The 19,756-nt window shown below is 28.4% G+C and overlaps 1 protein-coding gene and 1 long non-coding RNA gene across 4 annotated transcripts; one reads left to right on the forward strand and one right to left on the reverse strand.

Annotated features, from left to right (window-relative positions):
• The first annotated feature begins 5,730 nt into the window (after positions 1 to 5,730).
• On the forward strand, positions 5,731 to 9,922 carry LOC124921697. 2 transcript variants are annotated; one of them, XR_007097703.1, is made up of 4 exons: positions 5,731 to 5,907; positions 6,166 to 6,360; positions 7,128 to 7,228; positions 9,677 to 9,922. It is a non-coding gene; the product is annotated as an uncharacterized LOC124921697 (long non-coding RNA). The 2 variants fall into 2 exon arrangements; XR_007097702.1 differs by having other exon boundaries at positions 5,731 to 6,360.
• A 1,279-nt stretch (positions 9,923 to 11,201) lies between these two features.
• LOC124920902 (3beta-hydroxysteroid-dehydrogenase/decarboxylase) lies at positions 11,202 to 18,910 on the reverse strand. Of its 2 annotated transcripts, none has more exons than XM_047461482.1 (12): positions 18,542 to 18,910; positions 18,300 to 18,389; positions 18,096 to 18,229; positions 17,191 to 17,361; positions 15,591 to 15,716; positions 14,648 to 14,727; positions 13,075 to 13,273; positions 12,765 to 12,870; positions 12,172 to 12,346; positions 11,887 to 12,043; positions 11,725 to 11,791; positions 11,202 to 11,643 (listed from the first exon to the last, which is right to left on the reverse strand). In XM_047461482.1, exons 1-12 carry the CDS (start codon positions 18,771 to 18,773, stop codon positions 11,498 to 11,500), a joined length of 1,683 nt encoding a protein of 560 aa, XP_047317438.1. In that variant the 5' UTR covers positions 18,774 to 18,910; the 3' UTR covers positions 11,202 to 11,497. The 2 variants fall into 2 exon arrangements, with proteins under 2 accessions (XP_047317438.1, XP_047317439.1); XM_047461483.1 differs by having other exon boundaries at positions 18,300 to 18,396; positions 18,542 to 18,683.
• Between the last annotated feature and the right edge of the window lie 846 nt (positions 18,911 to 19,756).

Raw genomic sequence — 19,756 nt, forward strand, 5'->3', positions numbered from 1 at the left:
CCTTCCCATTAAAAATACTTAAATAAAATAGTGTCATATTAGTCCTCTTCCAAAATAAGCTATGGTTAAAATAAAAATGAAAAATCTCAATTTTGCTATAGAAAGAAAAAATTTTAAAATGTCACTTTTCACTATAATAGAAGGGGCTATGTGGATATATGATATTAAATTTAAGTATTAATTCGCATCGAGATGCTTACTAAATTTAAATATATCTTGATTAAGTAGAATCCATTAATAGATATAATGATAAAACATGTATAATGTTAAACATTAATAAGCTCTCTTTCAATATTCCCACCAAAATGTATAATGTTAAACATTAATAAGCTCTCTTTCAATATTCCCACCAAAATGTACATTTTGGTGTAGTGCCACATTTTAATATGGGGCATTGTTCTTTTTTGGGTAGTTGAAATTATTTTAAAATAATTTATTATCACAACTTACATTCTGTAATCAATCTTATTGTTTAAATAATCAATTAAAAAATTATTATTATTTTATACATTAAATATTTGTTATTTAAACAACCCACTAATTAAGTTTCATAAGATAAATGAACAAAGTTAATTTTTAATATTTAAATAATTAGCTTCTGGACAAGTCACAGAGAATAAGTGTTACATCAGTTAATAACTCATTTTGTATCATTAGTTAATTTAATATAAATTAATTATAATGAAAAATGAAATAAAAATAAAAATAATAAAAAAAGTTGGCGGACCTGTCACTTTCACTTGGGAATCCAGTGGCAGTGGGAGCTAGTGGGGACTGTTGTAATCAATTTATTATTTTTAGTCTCCATAATTATTATTAGAAATTGGAAAAAAAAGAAAATAAAAACATTTAGAGTTGTCCCCACGAAAACAAATATAATTCAGGTCATGCCACATCATATTGTACGGACTGGGCCCCATATCCAAGTGGAAGCCTTCACTCTTTAGACTACCTTTTTCTTTTTATATATATTTTTATATTATTAAAATTTATTTTCATTAATTGTTATTGTGTCTTTCTTATATATATATAATTTTTAATTTTAATTCTCCTACATATTGAATTAAAAATATCAGCATAACTTTTATTTCAATTTCAATTAAAAATAAAAAAATTACTTTAATTTTTAATGCAATTCTATTTTAACTTGAATTATTTTAATATATTTAAATAATTTTTTTTGAAATAAAACAATTTTATCATGAAATAATACAAATTTTTTTATTAAGGAAACTCAAGTATGGGCAATTATTAAGCTTCATATCTTTTTTTAGGTTAGTAAATATATATTATTTTTTATTTGAAAATGAATGAAATATTATATATATGGGAAGAATGTCAATTTTACACACCAAGTTGTAGGAATGTGTCAAATTTACTTATTAAGTATCAAAATTCTATTTATATGTATGGACTTGTCAAAAAAATGTCAAATATGTTTAGAATAACAAAAATATTAAACGGCGTCAAAAATTTGGCCACATTTAATATCCACCTATTTTATTTTTTAAATTGATATTACTTTTAATTATTTTTCTATTATTTTTCCATTTAAACAAAACTTATTTTTACTTTCTCTCTCATCCCTCCACAACTCTCCATTTTTTTCTAACTTTTCTCTCTTTGATTAACTCAAGTTCTTTTGGATTTTTACCTTCTTCTAACTCCAAGTGCTCTCTAACTGAACTTTAAATAGTCATCATCGTTGGTAGAAGTTTTTGTTGGCCGATTCCTAAATCATAGACGTTGTGGCCAAAATCTTTATTAGTCGAACCCTAAATCATTGTCGCCATTAGCGGAAAATGCTGAATCAAGGTAAAATCTCCCTTAACCGACTTGTTTTAATTTTAGTTTTTATAATACTCACCCTGTTAAACTTTATCAGCTCCAAGACGTAACCCCCAAATCCAAGTCTTTCTCAGTTAAACCTTACACTTCATCATCATTGGTTGAAACATTCATTGATCGAATCCTAAATTGTCAATGTTGTGGTGAAGTCTTTGTTGGCCGAATCCTAAATTGTCAGTGCTGTGGCGAAGTCTTAATAACTCGTTACTTTTTAGAATAATTTTTATACTTAATCAATTAAATATTATTATTAATAATAAAATTACTCATAGATGGAGAAACGAAGAGAGAAATATTTAAAGAAAATGGTAAGTTGTGAAGGTAAAGAAAGAGAAAATAAATAAGAAAAGATTTTAATGTTTTGTTTGAATAAAAAATAATTAAAATAATATCAATTTAAAAAAATAAAAAATATGTGGATATTACATGTGGCAAAAATTTTAACACCGTTTAATATTTCTGTTATTTTAAATATATTTGACACTTTTTGACAAGTTCATATAAATAAAATTTTGATACTAAATTTAAGACTTTTTACAACTTGGTGTATAAAATTGACATTCTTCATATATATATATATATATATATATAAGAAAATTAATATATATATATATATATAATATTTATAATTATTTATTTAAATAAAAATATATTTAAAATACAAAAATATAACACACTATTCTAAAAACTACTTTGTCCTTATAAATTTAATAAAAATCTTTATATTAGATTTTTTTTTCTTCACATATTAGTATTTATTTTAATAATATTTAATATATCAAATTATATAATTTAATATATTAAGTTTATTAACTAATATAATTAATATATAAAGATATAATAGTTTTAATACATATTTTTTCTATATATATTAATTTTAAATATTATTTAAAATTTAAATGTTTTAATTCATTTTTATATCTCTAGATGTTTAAATAATAAAATACTTAAAATTCAGTATTCAAATATAATTTTTAATTTTATCAAATATAGTTAAACATTAAACTATCTAACAACATAATTATTCATGAATTTATTAAATTATATATAACCAATTGGCCACATGACACGTCTTATCCTCAAACTGTTTAGAATATTTTTTTTTTTATTAAAGTTGGCACAAGTCTTCTTAAATAATAATCTCATAAAAAAATAAATAAATTAAATAGCACCCACTATTATGGTAAGCTAAAGGAATGTAAGAATAGAATCTTATTAAAATAATTGGCTCCATTTGTAAATAAAAAAATTATTTTATTTAAATTAATATCTTAATAAATATTAAAAATAAAAATAGTTTTTAAATAAATTAAAAAGAAATTTCAACAAGGAAGAGCAGATGAATTTTCAAACAGGACTAATATATATAGTTTTAGTTGAAACAAAAATAAAAATGTGAAATTATTAATTTTAAAAGTATTAATAAATATTTGAAATTAAAGTATCAACATATTTTGAGATATTTTAGAAAAAAAAAAGTGTATTATTATTATTATTATGGCTATGAATTAAGGGCGTGGCGAAACGCTCTCCATTTGAGCTCGTGTAGGTCCCATTATGATGTCAGTTGTCAGACGAAGAGAGATAGTCTCAATCGTACAGTAACATCGAGCCCTTGTTTTTTTTTTTTTTTAAATTCTTTTATCAATTATCAACTAGTCATTTTTTATTTATTCTGAGATCTACTTTTTCCAAAATGTCATTTTTATTAGGGATTTTTGTAAGAAAAATAAATAAAATAAAAGCACAAGTACAATGCCAAAATAAAGCAACAAAAATAGAGAGTATTAATAAAAATGCACTCAAACCAGGACATGAAATTATGAGAGCTATTCTTAATTGATCTCAACAAAATTCAAATTCATTCCAAACCAAATTACTCTAAAAATTAAATTACATAAATTTAGATTACAAAAGAGAAAATTAATGGTAGATTACAAACTGTTTTCTACTGTTTTTTTTACTTTATTTTCAGTTTTTAATTTGAATGTTTGGACATCATAAACCATTGAATAGAATAAAAAATATAAATTTATCACAAGGGTTTTTTTTCTCTATATTTTGATTATTTGAAGGTTTTTTTTATAAAAATAAGTTATTTAGATTTCTAATTTTTTAAATTATTATAATGTCATTTTTGTATTTAAAATTTAAATTTTATAAAGATAAAGTATGATTTTGTTTGGATCTATATTATTTAAAAATATTTGGAAGATGTGATACTTTTTGGTAAGGAAATTTAAAGAACATTAATGATAAAATAAATAAATAAAATAATTTAAAATGTACGATATTTTAGTATTTTTTTTAATAAATTGAATAATGTGATAGAATAAAAGAGGGTGAAATGATGTTTTTTGGTTTTGATTATTCAAATAATTTCAACAAATTAAGCGTGTATTTTAATTAAAGAAAGAATGATTTGATTATTAGATTGACAATAATGTGATAAAAAAAAATTTATAAAAAAAATAGAGTAAAATTTCAAAAACAATCTCATCAAATACACATCAAACAAGCTCAAAAAGAAAACTGAATGTATTTGTTAGATTTGTTTTAAGATTTCAAAGTTAAACTGACTTTCTATTTTCAAACAATTAATCTGGATTATATAAAAATTCAGTTTCTCATTTGAAAAACAAACCCCCACTATTTTGCCTTTCTTTATTGGTCAAAATTATTTGGGTATTTTTGTAATTTTTATGGATATGATAGTTTCATATGCACTAGAGAAAAAAAAACTATTCTAAAAGAAAAATATACACATAATTCATCTTTCTAAACATTAGAAGATTAATATATTATTATTATTTTTAATAAAGTTCACATATATAAATATTTGATATATAATAATTTTTTATTTAGAGTAAACTTAAATTCAACACATTTTTTACATAAATCTTTATATATCTATATATTTAAATTATGTATAATATTAACTAAAATTATATTATATAATAAAAAAAAAACATAAATATGTAGAAGACTTAAATGGTACTAATAGGCAAATCTAAAAAAAACAATTATCAATACATATATGTTTATTTAATCGTCGTCACGAGACTCATGACCGCATGCTAACCTTCTTCATTAAAACAAAAATATATGTATATTAGATTATTATTGAATAAAAGGTTATTCTAAATACATTGCATTTCAAACAATTCATCATCCTATTCCAACATTCCTTTACTTAAAAATCAAATTATCAAATCTATTTTATTTATATACTTTAAATATTAAATAAAAATAATATTTTTGTTATACAACCCAAATAATTTCAAATTATTCAGTTTTGATCCATTAAGATTTTTTAATTTAAAAAGATAACACTACAAATAAAATAATATATAATTGAAAATAAAGCCTATCAGTATAGTAGTCTAATATTTGATCAAAATGATCATTTGAACAATTCAATTGCATTTACATATATTTATTTTTTTGTTTAAAAAGTTAGCAGGACTTGTAATGATCTTACAAGGAATTGAACTTGAAAATGTGATATTTAGGTAAAGTTTGAACAAAAGGATTTGGGATGGAATCAATTCACATACAGATTGACACTAAAGGAAATTAATATGTTATTCACAATCGGACAGAATGAAATAATATTTTAAAAATGAAGTAATGTGATTAAAAATAAATCCAGCAGGTAAACAAAAATGGAGAAATAAGCTAAAAGGAGTAACCTAAGCAAAAATATTGATAAGGAAAAAAAGAATAATCTGAGTAAACAACCTGTCAATGATCTGAGACTATATATATATATATATTTATATTAATAATAAAAGTAATAATAATAATAATAATAATCTTTCTTTCTATATATTTTATTACCCTCCCCTCAAGTGTGAGTTCCCTAACCCTCTTTCTCTTTCTCTCTCTATCTATTTTTCTTTGAAAGAATGAATGAATAATAAAGAAGGAAAGAGTTTTAGATAGATCCGTCACTCTCTATTCTTCTGCTTAGGGTTTCTTGATCATTTCATGTGAATCTTGATTCCTCCCTTCTTTTGGGGCTTCAATATCTCTAGATCCGACAATTAATCATCATCGGTAAGAGAAAATCTCAACTGGGTATTCTCTATTTCGCCGGAATCCGTCGCCGGAATATTTGCTCTAGTGATCTTTTCTTTGTTATTTTTGGTTGTTCTTGGTGGTTGAAGAACTTTGTTCACATCTCACGTCATATCTTTGCATTTTAGCCTATAAAAGTGTGCCACGATAGAGTTGGGTCTTGACTGAAAAGTCATATTTTTATATTTTTTTTGGTTTGTCTCTCTATAAATAGATTGTTTATTTTGTGTTGAGCAGGTTGAGGATATGCATGGATTGAAAGTCGTCGTTTGCAGATGTAGCATCATCAAGATTCACATACAATTAACTTTTGTTGTTTGAGATTGAGAATCTTGATGATGCTGCATCAGCCATAGACAACTAAAAATAACTACCTTAATTTCATGTTTCATGGATCTACACTCATTAGTCCGCCCTAGTCGAACTGATCAGGTATATTATTGGGAAATCTACACTTTTTAAGGTTTTTTATTTTTTACCATAACAGTGCAATTTGATTTTTGTTTTATGATTCCAAATCAACTGATTTGGAAGTGGGTTTGTTCAGTTTCTCTGATAATTGATTGGATATGATATTATTTTCTAGCAGTCACAACAGTCCAAAAAGAGTGTTTCTTGGTAATCCAAGAACAATGGATGGATGCATGAAGTAATTAATTAATTCTTATTTTTTTAAAAGCAAAGGTAAAACCATTTCATCAAAAAGTATAAAATTTGTGGAGTTTATTTAACCTCCAATTCATATAACATTGTTATGTTAATAGAGATAAGAACTCCATTTAGTATATATTCATATAAGAATCTTATAATGGTATATATATAGGCAGCAGTGCCTTTTTGTTTTGTCTTGTTTAAATAAAATGAAATCATTTGTTTTTAATCTTCTGTTAACATAACATCCCACTTAATGATGACCTACTTCTCACTTGAATTGCTTGTAATGAGATTTGAATTTGTACACTTTTTGGTTGAAAAAAATATTAATTTCAAAATTGTGGATTTAGTGAAACAATTTCATCCTTTATAATTTATTTTTTTAAAACAATCTAAAGTGCCAAACAACAATACACCCATGCAAAGAGAAATTGGCTTCATTTTTTGGGGTCTTTTTAACCATATACAGTTAATTTTTAACTAGTGTGAGTATTAATGAGCTTATTATTTAAGAGCAAGCAGACCTTGTTTTATCTTAACCGCAGGAGGTCTAGCTATGGCGGTCGATATATATATAGTAGTTAACCAAGAACAGGGAAATAACAAGGATCCAGGTTCATCATAATTGGCTTTCTACACTCTTGAGGTAAACTTTTGTCTTCCATTGCCTTCATTCCTTTCAATCAAAATATCCCCAAAAGTTGTTGATTGTTATTGATGTCATAATCCAATTATTAAGATTAAGCACTAGCTTCCTAGTAAAACCTAATCTAAATATTTATGATAATCTATATTGATATACTGATCATGACTTGATCTAGTGAGTCACTTAATGTTGACTGGTTGAATTGGAGATGCAAATATTTTGGAAGTTAATCTAGTGAGCCACATGCATGATCTAGTAATCTATTCAATTGAAATATTTGACTGAATTAGATCAGCTGTGTATTTATTAGCAAAGGGTTTTCCTTATTTTTTCATCTCTCTTTTTTGAAGTTAATGTAGTTCATTTATTTGTTTTTATTGTACTTGTTAATAAGATATTTTTAGAAAGTGGGATTTTTTCATGCATTGACTATATATGGAAGAACATAACCAAAGTAATTCAAGCTATGACATTAGTTAGCATGAATCAATCAAAGTGAAACAACTTGATTAATTCCAAAATACATTACTCACCCAAAATCAAAGGATTGAGATCAACAGTCTGGAAGCTCAATTTCTGAAAAACTCATTACCTAATTTTATACAGTTATTTTAAAAAAAAGTTCATTAATTTAATTACAAGGATAATGACTTGAATGTATATTGGGTTGAAATATAAACTTGATTTGGATTTTGATGTTTTTGATTAATATATAAGATTGAGCTCATTAGTATTAATAGCTTTCTAGAATATTCTTGAGAAATCTTATATAGAACACCCTAGAGGATTCTATAGAGTTCTATTTTTTTTTAGAAATTATAAATAGATACGGAGAGAGTTCTAAAAACAATTATCAGTATAAACAGGAATGTAACCTCATTATTGTAAATGTGTAGAGAAATAAAATAAGAAAAAGTTTTCTTTGAAATCCTATTCCCTAGCTCTTTAAAACTCCTCCTAATTCTAAATTCTAACATATTAATTGTAGATTAAAAAAATTGGAAGGAAATAATCAAAGGCCATATATAATACATATACTGGCCAATTCCTAATCTTGTTCATCAAATTTATTTATCTTTTTGTTCAAAATGAAATGCATCTCATAAGAAAAACATCACAATATATTCATGAGTTGGTAATTAAGATTGATTACATACAGTTGAAACAAAAAAGCCCTGATCACAGATGTGATTAATTAATCATAATCTCTTAACCGAACTTGCTTATTTTTCATTCATTTCGTACATAAATGGCATGGAGAGAATGCTGTTTGTGAGGAAATAAAACCAAAAAAAATTCTTTGCCACGAGTATTGATCGAGTCAGAAACATCAACAAACAACATCAAGAAAGCAGACAAGAATAGAAAACATAAACATCAAGAACTTTTGCTTTGATAAGTTAATCATGTCTCATGATCACTTTGGATCGTCAAAATAAATGTTTTTACTATATATGTATATATTTGTATTAGATGTCTTTGAATTAATTGAATATCCAATTGTTGCTGCTTCCACGTGGGTATTTAATTTAAATTTCATATATAGTACTGTAACAATTAATTAATATGCTTGCAAGTTGGGATAGAAAAAAAAAACAGTTTGAAATTAGATAGTCAGACATGCAAAATCAATAATACATAGTAGGAACATGTCATATTCTTAGTACTGTCAATTGTGGGGTTTGTTTGGAACTTCCATTTTAAAATTTTCATGTTGATATAGATAATAGATCTGTATATATATAGGTGGACCAGTTCCCTCGATCTGTCATCTATCTCTACACAGTAGTAATTAATCATTAATGGCAACAATGAATGAATTAAAACTAGTGTTTTTGGTTCAAAATCATGACATGATATGATTCATTGACCAGTATATATTAAGCAGCTACATTTCATTTTTATGCATGCTTCCATCACTTTCTTAAGCTTTTAGGGTTCTAAGTTTGGATGCCTGTGATCTTCTCTAGAAACTTTGATTAGTTGGTGCAAATGTTTGTTTTTGATATTTTAGTATTTGTAGATCAAAGACTGGATTGGATGAATTTTTGGGGATTTGGTGAGAAAAACATACTATTTTTATATGAGATTTATAATGTGCATGGGAAGTTTACACTAACCATTCTTAACTGCATTAATTTGGTGAAATGCTAATCTATTCAATTTAAATAAATGAGTAATTGGTGTATTTGGATGTCTATATATAATTTTTAATGAATTGATCTTTTGCTTCCATATGACTATATACTTCTCCCTCAGGGCCTCGACTAATTGTCCATTGTTTTTGTGTTTTGTGAAAGGAAGTAAAAGGTCACTCAACTTGGAATCAATTACCGATCAATTCTATATGATTATGTAATTGAACATTAGGACATTTTATAATTCACATTATTGTATTGTTTTTGTCACAGACATTGGAGTATTATTTACGAAGTTCGATTTTGTTAGGATGATCCCTTTATCGGGGTACTAGACTACTAGCTTTGTTGAAGCAACAATTAGCGAGATAGTGAATTTTGGAGGTAATTAATTATAAGGATGGGTTTTTGAAGTTCAATCCATATAACTTTTCATTGTTTTTTTTGTATGTTAATTTGGTTTGTTTTGCATTAAATTTGTGTAAATTCTATAAGGTTGTTTGTTCCTCCCTTAATACAAACATTGAGTTTGAAAAAGAAAATAAGGTTGAACTAAGACAATATTTTTCATTGTGAAAACTAATAATTGTATCATATATATTTATGGGCAAGACAAATGAGAGATTTTTTTTGATAATGGTAGAACAATTAAATAGAGAGTAGACCAATAGAATTAAAAGTAGAAAGTCCCTATGAGAGAGGGAACTACAAAATTTCACAAACCCTAAAACTACTAATTAATTTATGTAAACATCATTTCCAAAAAGAATTAAAACAGACGTGAAAGTATAATAAATCTGGAAATGAATATATATTTTTCTTTTAGTGAACTCAAAACTAACTAGGTTAATTCAAATTAAAACATGAAAAGTCTCATATGGTATAAATTGAAGTTGATGTTATAATTATAGAAATCGTACAACTTTCTAAAATTATTAAAAAAAAAATAATGATATCGATGCTAATTAAATCTGAAAATTATCAAATGATAAAGACAAATGAAATCACAAGAATATGATTTTTCTTAAACAAACTAAATGGTTGATGAACTTTCAAGATAGTGAAATTTTATGTTTTCATAACCATTTTTTTTATAGAGAGAAAAATTTAAGTTGTATATATTTAATTTCTGTATGGTATTAGGTATAAAATTATAGTATATGCATAAACAAATTATTTTTGTTCTTTCCAATATTAAAGAGATGATAGTGGCTTAATTGTTGTCTTAATATTGTAATTCAATTATTATTATTGTTGTCTTAGTTGTATTTATTATATATATATCATTATCATTAATTAGTTAATTATTACATTTTAAACAATTAATTTTGATTTTAGTTTAATAATTTAATTTTAACTTGTTAGCATATAAAGTTTTTTCAGAGAGAAAGATGAAGCTTTTATTAATAAATAAAAGAAATTATTGTTGTCAACAATTTTTAAATTTAGAAGAAACACTCTACCAATAAATGTATTTATACTTTGAATATTACTATTTAATTGTACAAGAGTAAAATAAAATAATTTAACTAAAAATAATAATAGTACTAGTTATAGTTAAAAAAAAAAGAATTAACCAAACAAGTAACTCTGATAAGATCATAAGAAATCAAAAGTAAAAAATAATATGTACTTTCCCACTAGGTATAATTCAATTAACATAATTAATACATGTTTGTATAGAGAAAATTCTTGATCAAATATGTGAATAATATATAGTACTTTTTTCATAGAGCATGATAAAAGGTTTGCACTTTAAAGTTAAGTTTGATTATATCTATATATATACACATTACATCAAAATCAATTACTATATATATGAACATCAACTTCTATTATGAGAAAAATAATTGTTATAAAATAAAGTAGTGAAGAGACTCCATTTCAACACCTTCAAATAGTAGTGTATTAATCTACAACATCATCAAACCTTGCTACCAAATATTCAGAATTCCAACTTACCACAAGAACAAACCTGGCTCCAAATGTTCAGGAAATCAATGAAATACAAACAAAAGGAAGATGGAACAAATAAATTGGGGACCTGCGAAAACAAATTTTGTATCCCAAGTGATTCGGTTATGACCGAGAACACCAACTTGCCAATCATTCTCAGACTATCGTTATGCTTCTAATAGTAGATCCTCTTTCTTCGTAACTTGTTGGCAATATCGGCTCTCAATTTGCATACATGTAAGAGAACTTCTGTAAACAATTCGTCTATCTGTTCCTCATATTGCTCGTACATATAGAATGCAATAAAGGCAATGGGAAGGCCTGCCACAGGATGAAATAACAAACTGTTCTATAAAATGATTTCATCGCAGTAAAGTGGAATGGATAGAAAAAGAGAAATACTTATAGTGAAGAAGCTCCGCAAAGAAATCGTCCCTAGCAAGCTCAGAGCCAATAGAGATAGAGTGACCTGTTTGACAACCATTATAAAACTTCTAGATTAAACAAAACAAAATAAACCATTAAGCTCGCTGAGATAAGCCCAGAATAAATTGCATAAATTACCTTGAAGAACAAGGACCAATCGTTTCCTCTGCAAAGAGATCTGAAGTCATTCACAGCATAATTCCATGACGAAGCCACTAAAGATGCGTTTTTTTGAGACGTCTCCATGGAAAAATAGAGTTTCGAACCTTGAACTTTCTCAATTGTATATCCAAATCTGATCAAGGGAAGTACCAATTGAGGTTTTGTCAGGAGTAAATAATTGATTTCTATGGAGGATAAGAGAGGACTTGTATGTCAATGAAGTTCATCACAATAAAAAGAAAACTAATATATATTACACACATTTTCTCAGGTAGAAGGCTGTGTATGAACAGAAAGGTGGCTGCGACCAAAAGGAGCTTTGACACTGCTGTTACAAGAGTATACCCAGATGCTACGAAGTAAAGATAGATCAAAACAAATGTCAACAGTGTGACGACTGTTTGTTTTTTATTCCTCCAGAGGAGTACATTAGCAACTGCAATATCAATAACTAGAGTCAATATTATATACATGAACTTCTAAATCTCCATCCAAAATAAATAATTCGTGCTTTCACAATTGTAATCATACTTTATTACTAGATTGTGTCAGCATATGCGATTTACCAAAGAAAATGAAAATTTTAAACTACACACTCCTTTGATCATATTTCTAACATTGAAGAAATACTAGAATTTAGATGCTCAGTAAAGATGTATACGTCTGAACATCTTGGCATTAATGTTTTGGTTAAAAATTAACATTAATATACATATGGGTAACACATGAATGAAAACGTCCAGAGGAAGAACAAACAACAAATGATTCCAAAAAAAAATGAATGAACACAGCAAAACAATGTATATCATAGGAAGAGGAAATGAAGGATTAAAATGCAAGAGAAATCAATTTACCCTTTCCACCTCCAAGATATGTGGAAGGTTTTGATGAACCCTTTTTTTGAGGCAAGGATTCAGCTCGTAAATGTGAGTACGACTCAATTGTTCTCCTCATAGCATCCTACAGAAGACCAAATCTTATAAGATGTAAATTCAAAAGCCAGAAGCACAATAATTCAGGCCCAATTCTCAAAATTATTACTGTGACTATGAACAGGGAGACAAGGGACCACATGAGAACTCAAGCGTAACCTGTGACTATAATTTGGCCCATATAATTAGGAAAGAAGAGATTGCTTCACTCCAATCTATGTTGTTGATTTACCTGAAAAGGTACAATCGGTGTGTAACCAAGAAGTTCATTTGCCTTTGAACAATTGAATGTTCTACTGCAAGAGAGAAGTCTGATTCTTGATGGAGTGAATTGTGGAACCTTCATACCATAAGGGGCTAATAGCTTATATATCCACTCGACTAGATGCGCAATCGGCATAACAATACAGGCAGGAATCTTAATGTATGGCCTGCAAATCAAGTCAAAATGATGTGAGTACAACAATTTGTTTAGGTTGCACATGCATGTGACTTCGTAAATGAAGGAAGAAAAACATGAAAATCAATGAATCACTAAAGAGATTATTAAGAACGAAAGCTCGCACTGTATAGTATTGAATCTGTCATTTGTTTCTCAGGAGCAAAAAATGACATTCATTTTTCACATTTCCCGGCCCTTGGATAAAATAAATAAATAAACAAGAATTGTTGTGTCATACATCAGTTCAATTTGGCTTACTGGTTCTACGTCACATATAGACATTGTTTGTATTTATTAGAAGTCGCATTTGCCTCAATTCTATTAATACAAACTTAAACATTTCAAGAAAAAAGGTTGCATATGATAATACATTACAATCAAATAGCTAATTAAAAGAATAACCCCTCGCACTAGGTGGGAGGCAGAATAGACAAGTGAACTTGTGGAAAAACATAAGAATTGAGTTGAGAACCAATAATATCAAATTATAGACAAATTTGTCACAGAGAAGAAGAGTACCCTTACTAACTAGAAATGTGCTCACAGATATCATATCATCTGTTATGGAAAACCATTTTCCATTTCCAAATTAAAGCCTATAATTATTAGCATTCTTTTTTTTTAATCTGTTAATCAACTCTGACAATCAGCTATTGTTAGTAATGTGTACAATAAAATTTAAAGAAAACAAGACAATTCTAAAGTACAAGTTATATATGATTGAACAGTTAACAGGAGTGGTCAAGATTTTAACTGTTTCAATAAAATTTCATACTAAACTTGATGAGAGAAGTATGATGGTGAAAGATAAAAGATCTTTACAAGAGTTAACCATCCTCTTTAGAAGTTAAGATTTTTCCTTCCCGTTGAGTTCATATCCCTGAACTGTTACTCTATTTTTATATAAATACCTATGTAGCATATATTGGTATTGATTTTTAACTTTAAATTAGTTAATGAACTAAAAGACTGTGGGGATCATGCTAGCTTCCTACATTAAAATAAAATAAAATTAATGAACTAAAAGAAGAAAGCTCGGAAATGGTGTGCTTGAACCTTGTCTATGAGAGATAATCTATATATATCTAACGAAACTTGTATCATCAACGTAAGGAAGAGAAACTAGAAATGGTACAAGCATCTTATTTATAGGAGATAACCTATTTAAACATTGTTTATCCTCTAAACATCATTATTAAAACACTTAGAACTTAATAACATTTAAACTTCAATTACTGATTAGCAATGGACTAAAGTTCAGACCAATATATCTAGCACCTTTCAGAAGTTTAAACAACCAATGCCCTAGCTCATTCATTATTGTTTAACAGCTAAGCTAATGAAAGGAATCAAAGATTAGTACCTTGGATAACCCAGGCCTACAAGAACAACTGAAACAAATTCCCAAAACTTGAATGGCTCCATGTTAGTGATAAAATACGCCTGAGAGACACAATTTTGTAACTATTAGAGAAATGCAACATGAATCAAAATAAAGACCCTTCACTCAAATATCTTAATACCATTTTGTACGAAAAAAATATTTCAAGAGGAAAATTGTTAAAAAAATTATGATTTATTTGCACTTGCATTATATGCACAGCTTGAACATGCTAACCCATTCAAAATATCATTGGGAAACAAACCCTTGTCATTTGTTATCCATCCCAACAGATAAAAAAGGCATTTCCTTAGGTACAAAAGGATGCAAAGCATTTTTAAGAACCAATTTTTACCTATTTTTTTGAGGTGTATATTGATTTGGGCTGAATCAATTCACATACAGAATGGTACTAAACGAAATTAATTTATTATCCACAATCAGACGGAATGAAATAATATTTTAAAAATGAAGAAATCTTATTTAAAAAATAAATCCTGCAGGAAAACAAAAACGTACTGAGCCTAGACTAGAAATGGCAATTAGTAGTATAACTATAGACTAGAATTAAAAAATAAATCCTGCATTTTTAAACCAAATATAACCAGGTTTAACATTGAGGGTAAGACTCTAGATGATTTTCAGCATTATTTAATAGACTATATGTATTGAGCCTTCTGCATATACAAGGAATAAAGATTGCATTAGTAAAATTAATAATTCTAGAGTCCAAGCCCAAAAGAAAAAAGGAGCTAAGCAAAATTCTTTACTAGACACGTCATCCTTCAATTGCTCACTGGAGCACAATAACAGGTTATCAATAAATTGTCAAAGACAATATTAAGACTGAAATGACAATTAGTAGTATAGACTAGGCAGAATAAATCTGAAAACTACAACATAATTATAAAGGCACAAAAATTACCTGCCCTGCAGCTTTTTCTGCAACGATAGCTTCTGATGCCAGAGCTCTTTCAGCACATATGTGGGCATGTGCCACATTCTCCACATAAGTGAAGTCATACATGTTATTGCCATCACCAATTATAAACTGCAATTTATATAGACATGTAAATAGTTTGTTCAGATTTTTCAGTTCTCCCTAATGGATGCAATGAAGATGAACCGGAACACATCCTACTTTGTTTCTGGATGCAGTAGAGAACTAAATGGTCATGAGATGAGATAAACAAAAGAAATCATCTGTTTTAAACAAGTTTACTTAAAATCTCATGCAGATTAGGTGCAGCTTGGAATTAGGATTAGATACAATAGTCTTGATAAGAATTAGTTTTAATTTTTTTGTCAACTTTGATAAGATATATTGACTTGTCAGTTTTTGAATCAACAAAAGCTAGTGAATCTTAAAAATAAAATAATATAAAAAAGCAAGTGAATCAGTTAATATGAATTCTGCAGGACAAAATATTTGAAACTAGAGCTATTTTACACAGAATATTAGTAAGTGGCAGCATTAATAGCAAACTGATAGTCATCAATTATGGAAATTCCAAAGAAGGAGATGAGACCGAGAAAAATATGGGAGAGAAACTAGAACTTTTCATTCATAAAATCATGCTTTACATTATTTTTAATAACAGTTTATCAATAATATGCTTTACATTCTTTTTAATATGCTTTACATATTGATAATCCATGTATGTAGTAATAGTAGTATACTTAATAAGACTAATCCTAATTTAATTCTAATTCTAATCAGATAAATACTCTGTTTAATTAATTATATTTATCTACTAAGATAATCATAATTATCTTAATCTACTCTTATAATCTTGTGGCCATGTGTCATCTTTTGATTGGCCCCTTGAATACCTCATTCAAGAATTGTTTTTGATCCTCAAACCCTGAATCTTTATCATGTACCACAAACATTAGTGTTCATCCCTCCAAAACTCAATTTGTAGATAGTAATTTAGATTATCTATAATAAGCACATCTGAGAAACAACACCATCCAAATGAAAGTGCCTCAGATCATAAATGCCAAAAATGATTGTATAAGACTAGGAATATTAAATGGAAAGAAAATACAGGTGGAAATCAGTTTGCAGAAGCAAATATCTTTAGTAACATAATGTATATAGCGTATGCTAATAATTTCAGAACAAAGAATGCATCAAAATGAGACATGACCAAAAGATGATTTAGCATCAAGGACCCTTCTCACACATTAAGAGAAAGTTTTTTTCTTGCACTAACTCACATAACAAACTCAAAGAATGATATTCCTATGTGCAGTTAAACAATAACCTTCCTGTTTCAATTTTTTTTTCCTAAGGAGTAACAAGACACGTGCAAAAATGAACTTGGTCTCTGAATATTATTGAAGAGATACATTGTGTTAGCTTCAACCACGATATATTACTAATTAACCTACTCCAAAGTTAATGAGAATCTTAGATCCGTATCTACATGGATAACAACCATGTGAAACATTAGAACCTTGGAAAAGATATTGGCGTGATCAGAGTAGCAAAAAGATCAACTGATCAGAAATTTTATTACCTTCAATTTCCCTGCCCTCGCAGCAGAAACAAGGGAAGGGACGAATAATCTATCACCCGGGCCAAATATACTACTTGGACGGAGGGAGCAAGTAAGAAGGCCATTTATACCATTAGACTTGAGAATTAATGCATCTGCTTCAGCTTTCGTTGCAGAATAAGTATCGTTATGCTGGAATATCAAAAGGAAATATTACGTTAGAGCACATGAGGTACAATCTAAGTAAGAAAAAATCAAACACATAGGTTAATCCGATAGGAAAAAGGAAGTTGCTTAAATAGATTCGCAACTAAAAAATGGAACCAGCTAAATTTGATCACCTTTGAACATAAATCAATCTTGTGCCTTCCTATTCTTTTTCCTTTTTTAAGGAGAGTCAAAACTCCACAATCATGCACTTCTAAGCAAGTTTTACTAAGGTTTAACAAGACCTTAGGGAAAATATTTTACCTTCAAGATTTTTTACCCAAAATCCAATAACTCTCTTCATTATTTATCTTAAATTCACATACTCTGAGTTTTCCTCACAACTCAACCACCCAGAAAATTCCCTATCCAAATTAAATTATATTAGATTCAGCATAATCCTCTTTTTTAGATGGGAAGGAACTTCCATAGTGGAGGTGTTGGTTGGATCTGATACGAAGCATATATTAGGGTTTGAATGGGTGGATCACACGAGGGCATGTGGCCAGAATACTAGCTTAATTAGAATAGGATAACTGTAACAGATTTATCGTACTTCCTACCCCCCAATATATGTCTTGCGTCATAGAATCCTAATGACACCTACATTTGTGAATTTTGTCGCCTTTCCATGGAAGTTCTACATGAATATGATTCTGTGCGATTGAATTCTTATGGATTTGTCATCCCTGGAAAATAGAAGGAAGTGAAAAATGTACCTTTAACGGGTAGGGAAATGATTCATCAACATTATTAATTCCATGAATTCCATCAAATACAACACTGGCAGAGCTAGTATAAATAAGCCTTTTCACTTTAAGTTCTACACATGCATCAATGACATTCTGTGTTCCTGCAAAAAATAAAATAAAAGATTTAAAATGCCATACAATATGTTTGGATCTATTGGTAAAATCTTATACCTTTCACATTTACAGAATGATGTAGCTCATAGTTATTGATAGACGAGTCTGGTGCAGCCATGTGGAAAACTACCTCAGCTCCTTTGCAAGCTGTGTACTAGCAAAACAATATGCAGGGGAAAATTAGCTATTATAATTGAAATTCCGATTCCGATCCTAATTCCAATTCCAATGCAGGAGAGTTGTGGAATTTGAAGAGGTAAAGAAAGTAGATAGCAAAGAAGACATAGGATAGTTTTCACCTTGAATTACTTGAGACTTGTCCCTAAGATCAACAGATACATACTCAGCACGGCCAGATCTAAGGGCTTCGTCGAGTGTTCCATTCTCCTCTGTTGGAAATAACTTGATCGATGGACCTAAATCCGCAATACGAACCGAAAACATATTGTACCGTACCAACATATCGACCAAATGCCTTGCAGCAAAACCTCTCCCGCCGGTCACAACACACCATCTCTCTTCCGTTGCCATATTCGACTGTGAGTGAATCAACACTAGTGGAAATGAAGTAGATTCAGGTGCTTGTAATCATCATCATCTTCATCAAATGATGTCTAATCTAAATCTTATACAAATATTAAGGAATTGTTTAGAAGAGATCTATAGAGGATCGGGTCACGAATATAATATTTAAAAGTTATATAGGCTGTAATTGTTATTAATGGGCTTCAATCAAGTGCCAAAAGGTTTTACAATATTATTATGGGCCTAATAAATATTATTCTTAGAGTAGTTAAGATATACAAAATTGTTTTCGTGTTCGTTTTAATATTAATAAACATAATTAAATATATAACTATTATTAAAATATTTATATATTTATTTTTTATATTTATGATAATCAATTTAGAATTCGATATGATTTAAACTACTCAATCTACCCAAACTCAAAGATATCCCATGTTTCATCAAGAACTACTAAAAATATCAAATATTAGGGAAATTTGACTAAATGACCTCCATAATAGCGCTAAAGGATCAGATGACCAACGCATAAAATTAAATGCGTTGGTGACCACTTTCATTATTTTGGACGATTTTGCCCCTCCGCGAGACGCAACCGCAGTTGCGTCTCGCAACCTAAACCCTATAAAATCTCATTTTTTCATTTGTTTGTTCTCATTCTCTCTTCTCGCTTTCCGATCTCTTTCTCCGCCGTAACCCTAAGACGCCTTTCTCTTCATCGCCGCCTCTCTCTTCTCTTTCGCCTCCCCTTCGCGAAGAACACAACGACGAAGACAAGTTCTAACGCCGAACGGCGAACGACATCGCCTTCCTCTTCTCTTCATTGCCGCCTCTCTCTTCTTTCTTTTAATTGATGAATGTTTGTTTAATTGATTTTCCTTGATTGTAGATGTTTAATTAATGAGGTCTCATGTTGATTCGCCTTGCGAGCGCGATTGTTGCCGAGCGGCCGCGATTGTTGCCGAGCGGGCACGAGCAGAGCTTGATAT

The sequence above is a fragment of the Impatiens glandulifera genome, chromosome 1, assembly GCF_907164915.1.
Source record: "Impatiens glandulifera chromosome 1, dImpGla2.1, whole genome shotgun sequence".
NCBI classification, from domain to species: Eukaryota; Viridiplantae; Streptophyta; class Magnoliopsida; order Ericales; family Balsaminaceae; genus Impatiens; species Impatiens glandulifera.

Coding starts and splice junctions, on each gene's coding strand:
- LOC124920902 (XM_047461482.1), bottom strand. CDS start 18,773: ATGGCAACGGAAGAGAGATGGTGTGTTGTGACCGGCGGGAGAGGTTTT. Junction 12,044..12,171: donor AGCCTTCTACCTGAGAAAAT/GTGTGTAATATA, acceptor TCCCTTGATCAG/ATTTGGATATACAATTGAGA. Junction 11,644..11,724: donor GCGGAGCTTCTTCACTATAA/GTATTTCTCTTT, acceptor ATCCTGTGGCAG/GCCTTCCCATTGCCTTTATT.